This window comes from Sebastes fasciatus, chromosome 24 (genome assembly GCF_043250625.1).
Source record: "Sebastes fasciatus isolate fSebFas1 chromosome 24, fSebFas1.pri, whole genome shotgun sequence".
NCBI lineage: Eukaryota > Metazoa > Chordata > Actinopteri > Perciformes > Sebastidae > Sebastes > Sebastes fasciatus.
In genome coordinates, this window is record NC_133818.1 from 6,790,643 (window position 1) to 6,810,059 (window position 19,417).

The window sequence follows — 19,417 nt, forward strand, 5'->3', positions numbered from 1 at the left end:
ACGAAAAAGAACGCAAAAGGACCCGTCCTTTAAGTCTTAATGTACACAAAGTGTAAAACTCATGAGAAACATTGTTAATCCCGAGACATTAAGCCTCTCCAACACACACACAAAGAGCGGAAGAGACATTTGCATCACAGAGCTCTTAAAAGGTTACTCCATCCTCCAGCCTGTGTGTGTGTGTACGTCTGCAAGTGTGTATCGTGTCTGCTGCGTCCATGTGTGTGCCGTGCACCTTGTGTGCCGTGCACCTTGTGTGCCGGGAGCTCCTGCGCCTCCCTCCCGCAGGTGATTGTCAGCTCGGCTAACCCGGCTACCTTGAGACGCGAGGAGAAGCATTTGCCAGGATCTAAACTCCTCTTCATCTAATGAAATGTCACTGGACTTGAAATATTGAGGAAGGCTCAGTCTGAGGATCGTCCTTTCAGCTGGTGAGGTGTCACCGCTGTGCCAAATGTCAGCTCTGGGAGGATCAAGGAGAAGGGGGCCTGCCAGGACCGAGTCAGCCTCAAAAGCCACCCGGATCTGAGCCAGAGGTGGAGAAGGCAACTATTTTACTCTGGCGGAAATGCTTCAAGTTGGAGTGGTCCTTCCATTAAGCAGCACCAGACAAAATTTTACGCAAGATTATGTCTCGGAGGTCTAAAACTGAAGGATTACAGAGCATCCAAATGGCTCAACATGTATCTCTGCAAACAGTTTAGAGCTGCAACGATTAGTGGATCGTCCGACATCAGCAAGTGTTTTGTTTCAGTAATTTTTTCAAGCAAAAATGCCAACATTTGCTGGTTCTAGCTTCTCAAATGTGAAGATTTGCTGCTCTTCTTTGTCATATATGATTGTAAACGGAATGTATTTGGGTTTCGGACTGTTGGCAGAATAAAATTAATTAATACTCCAGTCTGTTTCTCCAAACTGGAGGCGTGCCGACCGTCATCTACTGTACACTGACTATGGATAAGTACCTATATATTGCAGTTCATATTAAATTCCCCCCCATAAACCAGATTTTGATCCAGTTGGGTGGTTCCTATGATGAAAATTACGCCCTGTTAAGCAAATATTAAGCCAATTCATTAACTGTATCTAATGATTTGAATGTAATGCGGTTAAAAGGCATTTCATTCGGAAAATTGACAATTAACAAGGAGGTCCGTGCAGTTTTTTCAGAATGAGCCTGCATGCATGTTGCGGTTCTTTGAATGCATGTTTTCTAGGTTGTTGATAATGTCACCGTGTCAAAAAAATCCAAACTAAAAAGCACAGTGAGTTTGAAATAATCTTGTGATCTTTTAACGAAGCTGCATGCACTTCTGTTCATTAGCGAGAGGCAACTCAATCTAAAACACCCACCTGTGTTTGTGATTGTTTACCACCTTTTCAGGAAGACGTACGTCTTTAAATTCAAAGATCAAAGAGCATCGTCAACTGGTGGAGAGCACATTTTTTCAATTATTTCTGAGCTTGATGTGAAAAAATAAATTTACACTGACTGGCTTTCAGGGAATTTCTGCACTTAATTCAACCGCGCGATTCGGCATATGGCCTTCATCGGTGGGTTTTCCATAAGAGACTAAAGCACAGCTTAGCAATCAGGAGTCAGGAAGTCAAACTAATACAAAAGCACCTGAACTCACCCACTCACACTTCAAGTATTTAATACTCCTATCAACATGGGAGTGGGCAAATATGCTGCTTTATGCAAACATATGTATATATTTATTATTGGAAATCAATTAACAACACAAAACAATGACAAATATTGATCCAGAAACCCTCACAGGTACTGCATTTAGCATAAAACAATATACTCAAATCATAACATGGCAAACTGCAGCCCAACAGGCAACAACAGCTGTCAGTGTGTCAGTGTGCTGACTTGACTATGACTTGCCCCAAACTGCATGTGATGATCATAAAGTGGGCATGTCTGTAAAGGGGAGACTCGTGGGTACCCATAGAACCCATTTTCATTCACATATCTGGAGGTCAGAGGTCAAGGGACCTCTCTGAAAATGTCCATGCTAGTTTTTCCTCGCCAAAATTTAGCGTAGATTTTGGGCATTATTTACCCTCTTTCCCGACAAGCTAGTATGACATGGTTTGTCATTGTGCTGCTAAGAACAATGAAAATCTGTTTAGCGGTTCTTCAGCTATGTGCAACATAAAGGTACGAGTAAAAACAACAACCTAGGAAATGAATCTAAAGTCTGAATACTTCCTCCACCACAGTGCATTCTCTTCCATTCATTTCCAATAAAAGCTACTCGTCAGAGTAAAATTACAGCACTTGAGTGCAAGACAAACACGTCCATGTTATTTCTGGCGCTGGGATACAGAAAAGAATACAATCTGAACTTCCTAAGTAAAGAATGTTAAGATCTGATTTCCTCTGGTTTTACGCTTTAATAAAACAAAGGCTATATCTGAATCTTTTATCAAACAAGGGGGAGATGTAGGGCTGCTGACGTATAATGTACAAGGATACGAGTAGAAGGCACGGAGACCAAATGTGGCAGTGCCTAAATCCCATCCTCCTCATCGCGTGCTTCGACCCTGGAGTGATTGGATCTGACGTGACTTCTGAATCAGATCTATGAGGTTTTAATATAGGATGCAAAGTGGGTCAAACTTCCACTTTGGGTTCCAAAGGGCCTCGAATCTGGACCGCAAATACTGACATGAATTATGGAGCAACATACAGTAATTGATAGTAAGTATAAGAGAGAGATGTGATTGAGTTAGAGATGGAAACAGATGGAGGAAGAGTTAGACGGAAACAGGAAACAGCTGCAAACCAATGATGTCTGAGCGGTTTCTATTTCTGACACACACCTGGCTTTTATCCGAGTAAAAGTCCTTCACTTTAGTGACACACACTTTGAGATCATGCATATTATGTGTCTGTAAAAGTGTGTAAGAAAACCAGTGACCACACATCTTATAGATAGAAGGCAAATGAATAAATAGTAGGGCTGTCAAAGTTAACATGATAATAACCTGTTAGCGCAAATGTGTTCTAACGCCACTAATTTCTTTAACGCATTAAGGCAACTTGTGATTTTTAGGTTGTAGTGGGCTCAGTTTTAAAGCTAGAGGGAAGATACTGGTATCATATGAAACTAAAAAACCTGAAGAATTAACCGATACAACTTACACTAAATTTTGGTGAGGAAACACTGGCATGGCCATTTTCAAAGGGGTCCCTTGATGTCTGACCTCCAGATATGTGAATGAAAATGGGTTCTATGGGTACCCACGAGTCTCCCCTTTACAGACATGCCCACTTTATGATAATCACATGCAGTTTGGGGCAAGTCATAGTCAAGTCAGCACACTGACACACTGACAGCTGTTGTTGCCTGTTGGGCTGCAGTTTGCCATGTTATGATTTCATGATTTTATGCTAAATGCAGTACCTGTGAGGGTTTCTGGATAATATGTGTCATTGTTTTGTGTTGTTAATTGATTTCCAATAATAAATATATACATACATTTGCTTAAAGCAGCATATTTGCCCACTCCCATGTTGATAAGAGTATTAAATACTTGACAAATCTTCCTTTAAGGTACATTTTGAACAGCGTTTAATCGTGATTAATCATAGACAATCATGCGATTAATCACGATTAAATAGTTTAATCGATTGACAGTCCTAGTAAATACATTGTAGATGAATAAAAGTATAGTACAACAACAAACAGCTTACAGTTACACACACCTCTTATTGAAATGCAAACTCACTGTTTCCCTTTTCACTCCCACCCACAGGCTTAATTGTAAGCAGCAGACATATTCATGGAGGCAATGATGGCGGATATGATTGCGGCGACCTGGTCAGTCGGTGTAGATCAACAGCTTGTTGGCTCCGGGCAATTACAGCCTTCAGTCACAGCGGCCGCCGGCTGCGATCGCACACAACTGGATTAGCTAAGTGGCTATATTGGAAAGCTGTCAGGTTGACTGTATTTGCATGCCAGCTGACAGACACTGAACCGTGCACCTGATCGGAGTGAAAAACAACATCTTGTTTAGGATTAACTTCTCGAAAGAAAATCTCTCTCTTGAGTTTAAATCTGATAAGGACCAGTTATTTTATGTTTCTAAAAAGTCGAGGGATTTGAAATAAGGGCAGTTTCTTAGAGTAGTAATGGCTTAATAAGATGTTTTGTCTCTAAATTCGGAGAAGCTAAGCAGTAACTTCTCTTGAGATCAGTACTGTGACTTCCTTGGATTTTCTGTTCTTTGTCCATGGGGCTCATTTCCTCATATTTTCAGCCATAAAGTATATTGCTGCTTATATCTATTTCCCTATCATCTTTTGTTTATTGCAAAACAAACAGCTGCTGCTGTTAAATGCACCATTTGCTGTGTAACAACGGCTTTTTTTTCCCTGCAAGGAGCCACTAGTATGTGGCGTTATATCTACAAGGATTCTCAGTCATCGAGCTTATAGGCTAACTATAAGTAGTAGAAGTAGGGAGAGACATGAGGCAAAGATACTGCATGAAGTGAAACAACAGGAAGTCAGTTATTGGAGTTTGGCCCGCTGGCGTTCCTTCTGAGTCATAACTCAGTCAAATCTGAACTCTGACATGATACAAATATTTTTAGATTCGCTGTGACTTACACAGGTATGTTATCTAGGGATGTCACGAAAGCAGATATTTCGGTACCAAGTCGATGCCAAAATTCAGGAAACGTGACGTTTTTCTACAGTTACGCAGGTACAGCCAGGATTTGAAACTAATGACGTCCAGGGGACGATAGCAAATGTGTTTGGGACGCAGTAAACTCACTGTCGACCCTATTTTTCCCCTGATAATGCCACATTTCGAACAACAAAAATGTGTTGAAATTGGCAGAACAAGAACAAGGGTTTGGTATCGACTACTACAGTAGATTTCTGGTATCGTGACATCCCTAATGTTATCTCAGATGTCCATCGCAAATAATATGTCCACAAATCCACTTACAAATCATTAAAAAAAATTGCTTGTAACTGCAGAACTTGCCTGACAATTATCATATCTTCAGTGTCAAAGTAATCTAGTGATAGTTGTCTGTACGCCCACGACTACACTGCAAACAGGATCTGCTAATAGCTAATTCGGCACACTTTTAATGGTGACAATTTGTTAAAATAAATATGGGCTTTAAAAAAAAAAAAAACGTGGCTCAAGTTATAGCCCACAGCATAACTCAGAGAATCTAATCAAACTCATATTCCCATATCAGGGGAACTGGAGCTCCAAAAAATAATAATACCAGTGACAAAATCCATTAATATTAAAGACCAAAACCATGTTAGTCGTCTCTTAATCAAATTACCTTTCTGACTTCCCTGCCCTGTCTGTGGCTCTCTGCCCCCAAGCTGAAATCTTTAAAAACAAATCACAGAAATAGAGTTTCTTTTTTTGAATTTCCTAAAATCACCTGGGCTCTGTAGATATTAGCAAATGTTACTCAAACTGCACTAAATACAGCATTTATTGGGGACTATTTTCAGCAGCGGATTAATATACATTTGGTGCTCTAGTGAGTATTTCCAGCAGCAGGACGGTGTGTGTGGGATTAAGTCAAAACAAACGACAGTGTGTGCGTTAATGGTAATGTGTGATGTGTTTTTAATAGGACAACAAGAGATGGTTGTCTGTGGGCTCAAGACTTTAACCTTGTTTAGATGTAATTTGTTGGAGGACTGCTGTATTTTTACAGTGAGGCTCAAATCGAACTCCTTGAATCATCCCTCTGCGTGGCTGCAGAGCCCTCGCAGCATACTAAAGCCCTCCACTCCAACCCGCTTTGTCCTCGAATCCCTGGTGAGTGCACACGCAAACACTGACACACTCGCGAATGTGCCGACGCACGGTACGCGGGGATCACACACATCGCATGCAGTGATCACACTCTGAATCCAAAAGGAAAGTGACACAATAGGGACACAAAAGCATCTCATCTTCATCCAAGGCGGACTGCTTCTTATCGGGTAAGGTGAGGCTCAACACTTCGCGTTCTGCTCGGGGGAAATGTGGGACGCTTTTTCACAAGTGGACCAGTCACCCACTTTATATGAAGATTAGGCCCGCTGCTGACTTCACAAGACAGGAAGAGACAGGGGGAAAACAAACAAGGGAACTAAGATAATAACCCTGTTAGGTTGAATCTCGGATTTCTGCTCTTATTTTCTGCAAGTTTCACCTCACTGCTGTGCAACTGAACTGTACTTTTGACAGTTTTGATTGCTAAGTAACATAATAATCTGTAAAATAAAGACTAAATTTAAGTATCTTAAGTATATTTGTTCACAGCTAAATGAGATTTTTTTAGCAAAGCTATTTTTTAATTAAATATATTGTTTTGAAAAACACAGCTTTTATACAGTATGTGCATTATATTGGAAAAATCCGCAGGTTTCAAAGGTAAATAATATGATTAGCTTATGTTAGTATGTTATATTTTGAAAATACAAAATCTAGCTCTTTAGCTCCTAGTTTTTAAAAGATACTGTGTGTAGGATTTGGCGGCATCTAGCGCTGAGGTTGCAGACTTCAACTAACGCTCGTGTCCCAGGTGAGTAGGAGAACAACGGAGGCCGGCGCTAAAACGTGAAAACGCAAATGGCCCTCTCTAGAGCCAGTATTTAGTTTGTCCGTACTGTAGAAAAACAGCGGCTCCGTGAAGAGGACCCGCTCCCTATGTAGATATAAACGACTCATTCTAAGCTAACGAAAACACAACAATTCTTATTATCAGGTGATTATACACTAAAGAAAACATACTTATTAATATTATATTCAATTTCTGCCAATAGATCCCCCTAAATGCTGCACATTGGTCCTTTAAAGATAGTTTTGACAAACAGAAGTACAGTAATAATCACAAAATGATCCAATTAAAAAACACACCATTTGTATTGAAAACTGAGGTTGCCAAAACTGCCCCAAAAAGGTAACGTGTGAGGGAAATTAGTGATACAGCATACATAACCTGACATTCATTTGTGGCTAATACAAATCTTTAAAAAGGACAAACATTTTGGGAAATACGCTTATTATTCATGATGAGAAAATCAACATCAATCTCATGTTTATATGGTAAATATGAAGCTAGAGCCAATAGATGAGTAGCTTAGCTTAGCATACAGACTGGAAGCAGGGGGAAACAGCTAGCCTTCCTATCAGCACCTCTAAAGCTCACTAATCAACACGTTTCTGCTTTTTTAATCCATACAAAAAAGAAGTGTAAATGGTGAAGCACATAACGAAGGTCTAACACAAAAAAGAGAATATAAATCAGCGGTACAGCCATTCCCAGTCTCCCCTACTTTACTTTAGCTTAAAGAGGTTGTTTTTACCAAATAAGTGAGCTTCACTGTGAGATACAAATACACGTCTTATATTGAATTAATGGCCAATTAATACAGAAATCTCAAATATGCTTAAAACAACAGTATGTGCGCTGGTTCCACAGCCAGCAGCATATAAACAAGCCGAACTACAGAGGGGGGAAGTTGCTCGCATTTAAAAAAGAGGCAAACGGAAAAAGCATTGTTTGATACCGTGTGAGTGTGTGTGAGTGTGTGAAGAGGATGACTTTGATTTTCAGGTGTATCTCGGAAATGAGCCAAACTCTTCTGACTTCAGTAGCTGGCTGTCTATGTGAGTGTACTCTTGTTTTTGAGTGTGTTTCACAGAGATTCAGTGCAGCAGTTCTCAACTGAACCCACTCTTTTTTTAAATGACTTAAATGTCCCAGATCTGTCTTTGACTCAGCGTCATCCTCGAGTGTGTGCATCTCTACGTCAAGTGTGTGCGTGTGTTTTTTTTTTGCCCGTGTGTTTCCGCTGCCTCACATTATCCTGCTAAGACATTAACATTTCATGGACGACACTGGAGGTTTGTCAACTGGATCTCATCAAAATTTCAGCCTTAATTATGGAAGCAGCGCTGGAGGGAGATTCCCCCTCCGCTACCCCGACTGAACCGAGCCGAGCGAGCCGCCGTCTGTTAAAGCCGGGGTGCTCGCCTTGGTCATTTTAAATAACCTAAGAACACAAATAAACACTCTTAATGATCTGGAGATAAGTATTCCCACCAGAGTCTTTCCACAAACTCTTTTCAAACTTCATCTCGAGCGTAACTCTAAAACTCGCAAACGGAAGCCATTACGAATGAAAGTCTTTCAGGCTTGAAGGTGGCAACTTCAAGGTACAGAGTGGAGTCTCAGACCAAGTCTTAATAAACCGTAACTTCAAACCCACGAGTCCTGCAGCTGAGAGACAAATGTTTCTACTACAAGGAAAGCACAGTCTTACGGCCCACAGAGTTGAAACAATCCAATAGTTCACACAAAAAAGCCAATATTTGAAAATCGTCCAAAAAATGAATGTTCTTTTGTGTATTACAACGTCTTTCCTCTCCATTAATCATCTCACATTTATCTTGTGACCCTTTGTATGGGCCCGACTCCTACTGTAAGTTGGGAACCACTTGACTAAACTAATAACTGTATATAAGGTAAGAAAATTAGCTCCACCTTGAGCAGCTACAACAGTGAAATCCTACTTACACATTGCTGCATCCAATATAATGATGTCATATATAATAATATCAGTCACAGGTAGAGCTGGGCAATATGGAGAAAAATCAAATATCACAATATTTTTGCCCAAATACCTCAATATGGATATTGCAACATTATTGTAGAGTTGATTATTGGTGCTTTTACAAAATATACACAATAAGATTTTTGATAACTAATCATCAGTATTGTAGATATAATGACTAAATGGGTAAAGGCAAATATAGAACAGCTAGAACAGTCTGGTAAGTTCAGAAAATGACATCACTTTACTGTAATGCAGCTGTTAAAACCAGGAAAAGTCACCACGTATGCCATATTACGATACACAAAATCTAAGTTTATATCAAGTCTCATATCACAATATTGATATTATATTGATATATTGCTCAGCTCTAATCACAGGGGACATTTTTCTGCAGGTAAAGTACTTTTACTTTTGATACTTTCAGAACATTTTGCTGATATTACTTCTGTAATGCAACACTTTTACTTGTAGTAGAACTTGTTTTATTGATACTAAAGAATCTGGGCACTGCTGGGTACTCACCATTGATGCTCTTGAGACTGTGCCAGCGAGATGCTGTTAATTTTCAAGGCCATACTTTTGGGGTGGTGTTGTCCAATTTCTAGAAACCCAGGAGGCCAAACTTATAAGAAAACAGGGAATATTATGGGGGGAAAATACCTTTGTATAGGAAACTTTTCTGGATACTCCGGGGCTAGTATGTACAAAGCTACTCAGAGGAACATAATGGTGTACATCAAAATGGTAAAAAAATATCTAATTCTGATGCATAAACTTTCCTGTTACTCAATTGGTCTCAGCTACCAAAACAAATTAAGAAGGACAAATAGAGGCAGAAGACTCATTTTCTAACAACAGCATTGAAATTATTAATTAAAATCATTTTAAATATTTAAACTTGCCAGTAAGTTTTTAAGGAGAAGTTTCATTCTTTAGGTTGTTCTCTATGTTGGACAAATAAAAACAATTCACTTACTTGATTAACATGAATTAATTAATAGGACCTCCATAGATGGTTCTCACTTGAAACTGATTATCATATCCTTTTCTAACTAATTTAAAAATTTTATTTTTATTTTTTTATGAGTAATTGTCAAAATTAACTTTTGGAGAAATATATTTACTGTAAGCCTTCCTCTCGCATGCTACAATATAATTGAAGAATTGCTAGAAGCAATGAATGATGGGTAATCTTAATCTGTGATGATGATTGGAGGCCTGCTATTGGCTCATTCAGGGCAGTCAGCACAAAAATAACAGTTTTTTTCAATTGGATTCAAATGATCATAATATTTGTATAATTTTTAATAATTATTTTCATTATTTTACGAAGCATTATGGTCTTTTAAAATAAATAAACAATACAATAACACCTCAAGTTCAACAATTTATTCTCGTAATATTACGACATTTTTCTCGTAAAGTTATGACCTCATTCTCATAATACTACGACTTTTTTTCTCGTAAAGTTATGACCTTATTCTCGTAATATTACGACTTTTTTTCTCGTAAAGTTATGACTTTATTCTCGTAATATTACGATTTTTTTCTCATAAAGTTATGACTTTATTCTCGTAATATTACAACTTTTTTCTTGTGAAGTTATGACTTTATTCTCGTAATATTACGAATTTTTTCTCATAAAGTTATGACTTTATTCTCGTAATATTACGACTTTTTTTCTCGTAAAGTTATTACTTTATATTCGTAATATTACGACTTTTTTTCTTGAAAAGTTATGACCTTATTCTCGTAATATTACGACTTTTTTTCTCGTAAAGTTATGACTTTATTCTCGTAATATTACGATTTTTTTCTCATAAAGTTATGACTTTATTCTCGTAATATTACAACTTTTTTCTTGTGAAGTTATGACTTTATTCTCGTAATATTACGACTTTTTTTCTCGTAAAGTTATTACTTTATTTTCGTAATATTACGACTTTTTTTCTTGTAAAGTTATGACTTTATTCTCGTAATATTACGACTTTTTTTCTCGGTAAGTTATGACTTTATTCTCGTAATATTACGACTTTTTTTCTCGGTAAGTTATGACTTTATTCTCGTAATATTATGACTTTGTTCTCGTAATATTATGACTTTTTATTCGTAATATTCTGACTTTATTCTCGTAATATTACGACTTTTTTTCTCGGTAAGTTATGACTTTATTCTCGTAATATTATGACTTTGTTCTCGTAATATTATGACTTTTTTCTCATAATATTACGACTTTATTCTGTAAATCTCAGATGTTTTTTCCCTCAATGTGGCCCTAATACTCCGTAGTACATTTGCACTTTGGCCCTCACTGCATTAGACTTATATACTATATACTTAGACTATAAACTGTGTTACCTTCATCACAATAATGAAAATGTAAACAACATTCAACAGGGCGGACAGACATTAATGTAACACCAGTGATTTCCGTTCAATACGGCGGTTACCAGGTGAAGTTCATGAAACTGATTATTAGCATTACTTACTCCACAATGTTGAGACGTTTTTCGGCGTGGCAGTCAACTTCCACCGTCGCTCGTTTTAACGGAACAACAACCCGGTTGATAACTTACAACTTTAATAGCGAAAACACGTGTTTGTTTACCTTTAGCTGCCGTGTAGTTAAGATAACTGTTGGCTAATTCATCCGGACGTTGCTAACGGTTACTACAGTCTCTCTCTGACGTAGTGCTCTTAGCAACCAATCAGAAGACAGGGTCAACTGGGGGTCGATTTTGCCGGATGTTACTACAATTATTTATATTTTAATGTTAATTAATCGTGTTAGAGTCACTTTTAAACAAACGTTTTGATGACGAAAATTTATATTTTAATTTAATAATAAAAAATAAAATAAATAAGGGGTGCTTCCGGGGTCGAGCTCAAGCGCCCCCTTTCCGGCCCTTTGCCACTGCGCATGCGTGCAATCATTTAGGTAATAAGAGGTGAAGAAAATGTCACAGTTAGCTGCAGGAAACAAAACAACTATAGCATCTAAAAAAGTTAAGACTGTGTTTATTCCAAAAATGTAGAGCAGAGCAATACCCAAATGGTTTCTACATATCAGATCAACTATTCCTCTGATTTCTTTTTTTTTTTCATTGCTGATTGTAAATGCAAAATCCCAAATGCAGGGAAAAGAAATAGAGGGGAAAAAATGTGAACAAAGCAGAAGTAAATTGGAATATAAGAAGAATAAAACAGATCCTATTGGGACACAACAACATCTATAGACAACATCTGAACACCACTATGTGTGTGTCAGGTGTCTAAAAAGCTAAAAAGAAAGACAGACTTCGGTAAAGACTACACTTTTCAACACAGGGAACTTTCTCCAGTCGGCCCAGCCCACCATTGAAAACACTTCAGGGATCAAACCAGTAACCATTTGATTAGCGGCCGGCCTCCCTGTGCCTCTCTGAAGAGGAACATTCCTCCTCCAAGAAGTTTTGATTGCACCAAAAGCACAGGTGCAGGAATAATACAGGTGCAATCAGAGAATGATTTGGACTCAGGCTACCACCCTCAACCTCTCACACACAGGCAATCTTATATGTATGGTATGCCAGCCCTGTAATCTCCTGTAGGGGTGAGGTAGGGAAAAATACCCACCCCTATATATTTCAGTTCAGTCTGATTTTCCATCAGACTGAATACATGGTTTATCTTGGACAGAGATGATGTCATTTAATGATGTCTTACACTGATAGTGCTGCTAACTACAATCTGCATTCAGATTAAAAAAAAATTAAAGCCAAGCCTCATTAAAGGTGCTAAATGGAAGAATATCTATCGCCTCTGCAGAGAAAACGTGATTAAGTGCCCTCTAGGGTGCCCTTCCAGTAGAGAAAAAGGAGTCATTTTTGATTCCCAGTTGAACTTTGAGACACATCTTAAGTCATTCAGTCCTGTTATTTTCATTTACTGCATCCCCTGTCTATCTTTCCAACAGCTTGAACAAAATATCCACCATTTTGCCAACTCTTGACTATTGTAATGCATGTTTTTTCATGTTTAAGCCAAGAGAACATAGCACCTCTACAATTAGTTAAAATTTCTGCTGCACAATTACTCATTCCCCTGTGCTGGCTTCATTACACTGGCTTTCTTAACCCTAACTCCTCTAATTACTTTTAAAGCACTACACAATTGGAGTCTACTATGTATCAGTGGGCTTTTATAGATCCACTATGTCGCTCAAAATTCAAGACTTGTGGTGCCCGAGCTTTTCCTGTCCTGACTCCCGGACTATGGAACAGTCAGGTCAACAAATGACTGCCCCCCTTGGTGCCTTTATGTTTGAACAAACCACAGCAAAAGTGCCCTCTTGGATTCCCCTGATATGGTAGATGAAAACATGATAAAGTGCCCTCTAGGGTGCCCTTAAAACTCAGAAAACATAATGTAGTGCCCAAAAAGGGTGCCCTTTAATGAAGAAAAAGTGATAAAGTGCCCTCTAGGGTACCCTTCCAGTAGGGAAAACATGATAAAGTGCCCTCTAGGGTTCCCTTCCAGTAAAGAAAATGTGATGAAGTGCCCTTTAGGGTGCCCTTCAGTAGAGAAAACATGATGAATTGCCCTCTAGGGTGCCCTTCCAGTGGAGAAAGCGTCATAAAGTTCCCAAAAGGGTGCCCTTCAAGTGGAGAAAACATGATGCAGTGCCCTCTAAGGTGCCCTTCTAGTAGAGAAAATATGATGCAGTGCCCTCTAGGGTGCCCTTCTAGTAGAGAAAACATGATAAAGTGCCCTCTAAGGTGCCCTTCCAGTGGAGAAAACGAGAAAACACGAGGCAGTTCCCTCTAGGGTACCCTTCCAGTGGAGAAAACGTAATAAAGTACCCATTGGGTGTCCTTCAGTAGAGAAAACATGATGAAGTGTCCTTTAGGGTACCCTTCCAGTGGAGAAAACATAATAAAGTACCCGTTGGGTGCCCTTCAGTAGAGAAAACATGATGAAGTGTCCTTTAGGGTGCCCTTCCAGTAGAGAAAACATGATAAAGTGCCCTCTAGGGTGCCCTTCCAGCAGAGAAAACATGATAAAGCGCCTTTTAGGGTACCCTTAAAATGGAGAAAACATGATGCAGTGCCTATATGCTAGACAATTTTCTGCGTGATGGTGCCCCACCGATGCCCCTTTTTTATTTTTCCACCCCTGACCCTCAGACAGCCTGAGTCCACCACTGCTGAAACCACATTCACACACCTTTGTATTTTATCCAGTATACAAACAATGTTATTAGCAAGCTGTGGGCCTGGGATCATTATTACAAACTCAGCTGTCCAGCCAAACATTGTCCAAACATACAGTACTTTAACCTCAATTATAGTGGACAAATACACCAAACATGGCCACCTGCATTTTAAGGAAACATACATAAAATAATGGGAAATACATGCAGAATATCTCCATTAGATCTCCATTAGATTAACTAATGGAGATGTGGAACAAGCTGAGACACACCTAGAGACTTTAAACAGCCTTAAAGCCACAGTATCCAGTGTTTCAGCACCATGGACAGCTCCTCTAAACAAATTCTTCTTTTGTTTTTTACTTCTGTGATTATGAGTGTTCTACAGTATTGTTATACTACATGGTACAAGAGTTTAGCCACTACTTTAAAGTCAAAACTGCTCCACCAAATGAAAATCTGCTCAAAGACTAGGTCAACCCCTTGAGAAATTCTATGATTCAGCATCATCATAATAACATCTTAAGGCTGGCTAACACCACCGTCTCTGACCCCAACCATGTTTTGAACAGTGAATATCAATTGTTACCATCAAATTGGAGATACAGGGTTCCACGATTTAAAAAGGTTTAGACTGAAGCACTCTTTTGTACACCAGTCAATCCTAAAACTAAATATGGAGCCTAATCCCAGATCAAATGTACGTTGAAGGGCCTTGAATATCATCTTCTGTGATTGTAATGTTTAAATGTACGTATCCTTGTTTCTTGTCTTTGTCCTTTCTGTGATGTTGCAAATGGAGCTGCTGTTATGCAAAACAAATTTCAGACCTGTCTGACAATAAAGTATTATCGTATTATCGTATCGTACCCAACCAATAACAACCAGCACCATGGAAAGCTCCACTCATATCCAATAACAACCAGCACCATGGACAGCTCCTCTACATCCAATAACAACCAGCACCATGGACAGCCCCTCGATCCATCCAATAACAACCAGCACCATGGACAGCTCCTCTGCCCATCCAATAACAACCAGCACCATGGACAGCTCCTCTGCCCATCCAATAACAACCAGCACCATGGACAGCTCCAATAACAACCAGCACCATGGACAGCTCCTCTACCCATCCAATAACAACCAGCACCATGGACAGCTCCTCTGCCCATCCAATAACAACCAGCACCATGGACAGCTCCAATAACAACCAGCACCATGGACAGCTGCACTAACCGTGAACTCCTCCAAGTTTTTTAGCCTTTTTCCACATGAGCTCATCATCATCATCAGCCTTACCTCCAATATCCGGCCGCAGCGTCTTGTCGTATTCCTTGAGCAAATTGTTGAGTATGAGTGTGGCATCCTCCTGGTGCGACCTGGGGACCAGCATCTGAGTGACAGTGGTGTCGTTGGGATCTTCATCGTCGGCGCCATAATCCAGTAGATCAGAACTAGGAGGGGAGAAACAGGAGGTGGGGGGTTGTTAATCATGTTTATGTGCACCCCTTTAATAAACACCATAAAAAAACTTTGCACAGCAGCTGCCTATATGTGAATATTGAGTTTAATATGAATGGAGACTGTATTGTGGCACAGCAGTCTGTCTGTGTGTGTGTGTGTGTGCGTGTGTGTGAGTGTGCATGTGTGGGGAAAGCCCTTAGAAAAAAAAAACAGCCACTCATTCACACGAAATGCGCACTTGCCTTTATATTCCCCCCACACATGTGAACTTTTAACATCTCTCAGCTGTTGATCATGCAAATAAAATAATAAAAAAAAGAAGAAGGTGCGACTCACCTAGCAGCCTGAACGAGAAGTATGAAGAGAATGAACTTGATTGTCATTATTCCCATGCATGCATCACCCTCCGAATCACAGGAAATTTGGTGGTATGCTGCTGCTGAGCTGCTGCTTGCTGCTTGCTGCTGCGATAAAGTGCACTGTAGGTGTGTGACCATCAATCCGTGCTCTGAACTTCCTCATCCGCCCACACACTTTCTTCTGCGTGTCATCCAGCGACCACCACACAGCGGTCCTTTTTCCTTTTCCCCCCCTTTCCTTTCCTCCTCCCAAGCTCCACAGCAGGGGGGTTCCTCCTGGGACGCACCAGATGATCAATCAATGTGATCAGTCCAGCGGATGTGGAGCTGAATGGACGGGATCCAGCAGCGCCCTCCTCTCTCTCTCTGAACGACTGTGTGTGGGCAACAGTGCTGCTGCTGCTGCTGCTGCTGAACCTTTAGGAGACGAGCATCTTTTGCGTGACTCATACACCGTGCACATACCTGAAAACCACAATTGCATTATCCAGATGTGTTTTTTTTTGCAAGCTGCGTCATTTATTTCACTATCTTATCTGCACATTTAAACATCTGCATCAATGATGATGTGTTTTTTGTATTTTTCCAAATTAATTATGACATATAAGTGTTCTGATGATGCACCATATGAGCATAAAGTCATAATAAAAAAAAACCAGCAGGGTGTCAGTTTCACTTTTTTTTTTTTTTATCTTCATACTGATGTTTTTTATATTTAATGATGGTCGCAGCTGGAATCCATATGCACGCTTTACACACCCGTTTACGTACCACAGAGTCACACTCGGAATAAGTCAATTTTTCTGAAAAGGCGCACAACTCAGTAGGGCAGCCCAGCAGACTGGAGAGCTCTCTGCTCAGCTCTCTCTAACTTCTGAGGCTTCTGATGCAAACAGCAGCAGCAGCTCAGTGAGAGGCTCCACTGCCCTCTGGTGGCTACAGACAGACATACAGGCAGGAGGATTAGTTTGTCACTGCAGCACTGACCTCCATAAACAAACTGATTATTAATGCTGATACAACACAGTCTTTACTTAAGTAAAAGTAGCAGTGCCACAGTGTACAAATACTCCATTAAAAGTAAAAGTCCTGCATTCAAAATTATACTAAAAGTCATTATAAAACTACAGAAATATTATCAGTAGAAATGTACTTAAAGTATCAAAAATAAAAGTACTTGTTCTGCAGGAAAATGACCCCTGTGATTGATATATTAATACATGTTACATTGTTAATACGGTCTAATACTAAGTATTAGTAATAAATACAAATATAGTTACAGTAGGTTTTTTAGTCCTTGGTTCTCAACCTAGGGGTTGGGCCCCACCAAAGGGTCACAAGTTAAATACGAGGGGTCATGAGGTGATATATGTAGTATAAAAGAAGAAAAAAACTTCTTCTACACAAATATATAATCTTCTTTTATTTTACTTTCCTCTAATTTTTCTATTATTTTTGATTTTTTGTGAAATATTGGATACTTAAACCTCTTTAGGCCCTGAACAGTTATTTAAAGAGGACTTATTGTATATACATACATACACATATATACATAAAAAAGCTTTACTTTTCTCATCCCCAACCGAACCAAACTCTTTGGCACCAGCTCCGCTCTAACAAGCTTTGTTTGAGGGCGTGCCAAACGAGCCGCTAGGCGGGTATTATGCAAATGTCTTACTTGGTGACATCACCACGTTACGGAAGAAAAGGCGGGACTTCAAGCGGGGCGTTTCAGGCAGTTCAGGAGCAGTGTTTCTGTGGAGGAGAGGAACTTTGCAGACATTTCACATGCACAAAAAACTATCTAACACACTAAAGGAAAGGGGAAAAGCTCAAAAGCAGAATAGGTCCTCTTTAAATTAAACAATGTGAGACTTTCAGAGGGTAAATCTTTTTTGGGGAAACTGCTAACAGCTTATAGACCGTACAAATACTTCAAAATTGTATATTAGTGCAAACTTCAAAAGTGAGCATAATAATGATTTCCTTCTCTCGTGCATGACAAGGCGTCTGATGTTCTTGTATCTGTACTCAAGAGAAGTGAAACCACCTTCATCTATAAAAAGCTGGTCACTCATTGTTTATCAAATACAGTGATGAAAATAGCTTTAGATAATGATGATAAATAAGGATTGGCAGAAGTATAACTGAAGCTGATTTGTCTTTTTTAGTCTTCTCTGGAGAACGTAATGACAGCGTTGCTTTCACAAAAGCAGAGACAGACGGAGAAATAGACGTTTTCCTAGATGTGTGATCAGTGGATTCGGAGCACGCAGAAGCTACATGCATCAAGCTATTTTTATAAAGCAGTTAAATATCAATAGGGAATCAGCTGAGATGCACCGAAGAACTGCAGTCAGATTGCACTATAATCATGTTTTAATGAAGCTATAAGAGGGATTCTGTCAGCTTTGCCTCATGCTTAATAACGAATGACGTCGTTGCTCATCCTTTTTTATTTGATAATTTTAAGTATAATACATAAAACAAATACAGTACATAAAACAAAGAATGAATAACACAAATACGTTGTTAAGCCCAGCTATAGCTACAATGGCTTTGCTGCATTTTTGCAAAAAATTGTAAGCAAATATCTCAGTTTAATGTTTCCTTCGATTGATGCTCAAAAAGCAAGAGAAATGTCATGCATGTGTAATGGCTGCCTGTTCCCCTTCCTGGGATAGACAACTGTTGCGATCGCTGCACAAGTCCCTTTAAGACAACCGCTGCATGTGTGTTACATTCCCCAGTCGAGAGACACAAGTTCAAAACTTCCCAATGCTTCGCTGCCCATGAGCTAGCTTTGGATAAAGTACATATAATCAATCCTAAATTTGTCCCTGACACTCACCAGCCACAGCTGTCCAGACACCACGGGGAGAGAAAAACAAGCGTTTGTCATCGGCTGGGCCAGTCGGGGCTTAAATTGGAGTGAAGCGCTTTGCTGTAAGGGGCCCCCCTGAATGGGTGAGAGTAACTTAAGCGGAACTAAATCCCTTTTCTAACAGATGTATGGCAGATGAGTCTGTCACAGTGGCTGGAGGACGGAGGGAGGGGTGGGCAATCGTTTCTTGGCTGGCAATAGAGAGGAGAGGGGTGGTTAATCGGATGGATGGATGGATGGATAGATAGGGGCACTCAGAGAGGTGTATGTATGGACAGAATAAATAGTAGTGTATTTATGAAAATAATAAAGTTTTGTAAACTATAAAAGTTTATAGCTTTTGTCAGGGGACCAAATTTGGCTCACGGGCCACTATTTGCTTACCACAGCCATGCTAGTGTGTGCTAGTGGATCTGTTAGGCTGCACAGCAGTGCTTTGAGCTAGATGCTAATGTCAGCCTGCTAACAATGATAATACTAATATGCTGATGATAAGGAATATAACATGTTCGCCATAGTGTGTGAGCATGCTGACACACTGTGGCAAACATGCCAAAGTGACGCCCGACACGCACTACGAATAAATTTGAGCTGGATGTGTGGAATTCCCTGCTTAAGTCGGCTGCCCCCACGACCCGGCCCCAGATAAGGGGATGGAAATGGATGGATGGATGGATGGATGGATGTTTGCCAGCTTGTTAGCATGTTAACCATCGCTAATTAGCCCATAACGTTCCCCTAATGCTGTGTACACACTACGAGCAACACAGCAAAAGGGGACATGAAGCTACAAACTGACGACCGACACTTGTCGCTGTGTGACGGGCATGACACGCTACAAATAAAGTTGAGCTGGTCTCAGCTTTTTCCAGCGCTCCAATGACACGGTATTTAACGGCATAACTTAC

At 39.8% G+C, this 19,417-nt stretch overlaps 1 protein-coding gene across 4 annotated transcripts in view; it reads right to left on the reverse strand.

Moving 5' to 3' along the window:
• Nucleotides 1–16,032, reverse strand: part of LOC141763105 (gamma-aminobutyric acid receptor subunit gamma-3-like) — a 97,828-nt gene extending 81,796 nt beyond the window's left edge. The window contains exons 1-2 of one of the 4 annotated variants that reach the window (XM_074627419.1): nt 15,603–16,032; nt 15,102–15,256 (exon numbers count right to left, since the gene is read on the reverse strand). In XM_074627419.1, the coding sequence (XP_074483520.1) occupies nt 15,102–15,256; nt 15,603–15,763 (316 nt within the window). In that variant the 5' untranslated portion in view covers nt 15,764–16,032. Of the gene's footprint in view, nt 1–9,133; nt 9,234–11,100; nt 11,262–15,101; nt 15,257–15,602 lie in introns of those variants that run through there. The other 3 variants (XM_074627421.1, XM_074627422.1, XM_074627420.1) reach the window with 3 other exon arrangements.
• Between the last annotated feature and the right edge of the window lie 3,385 nt (nt 16,033–19,417).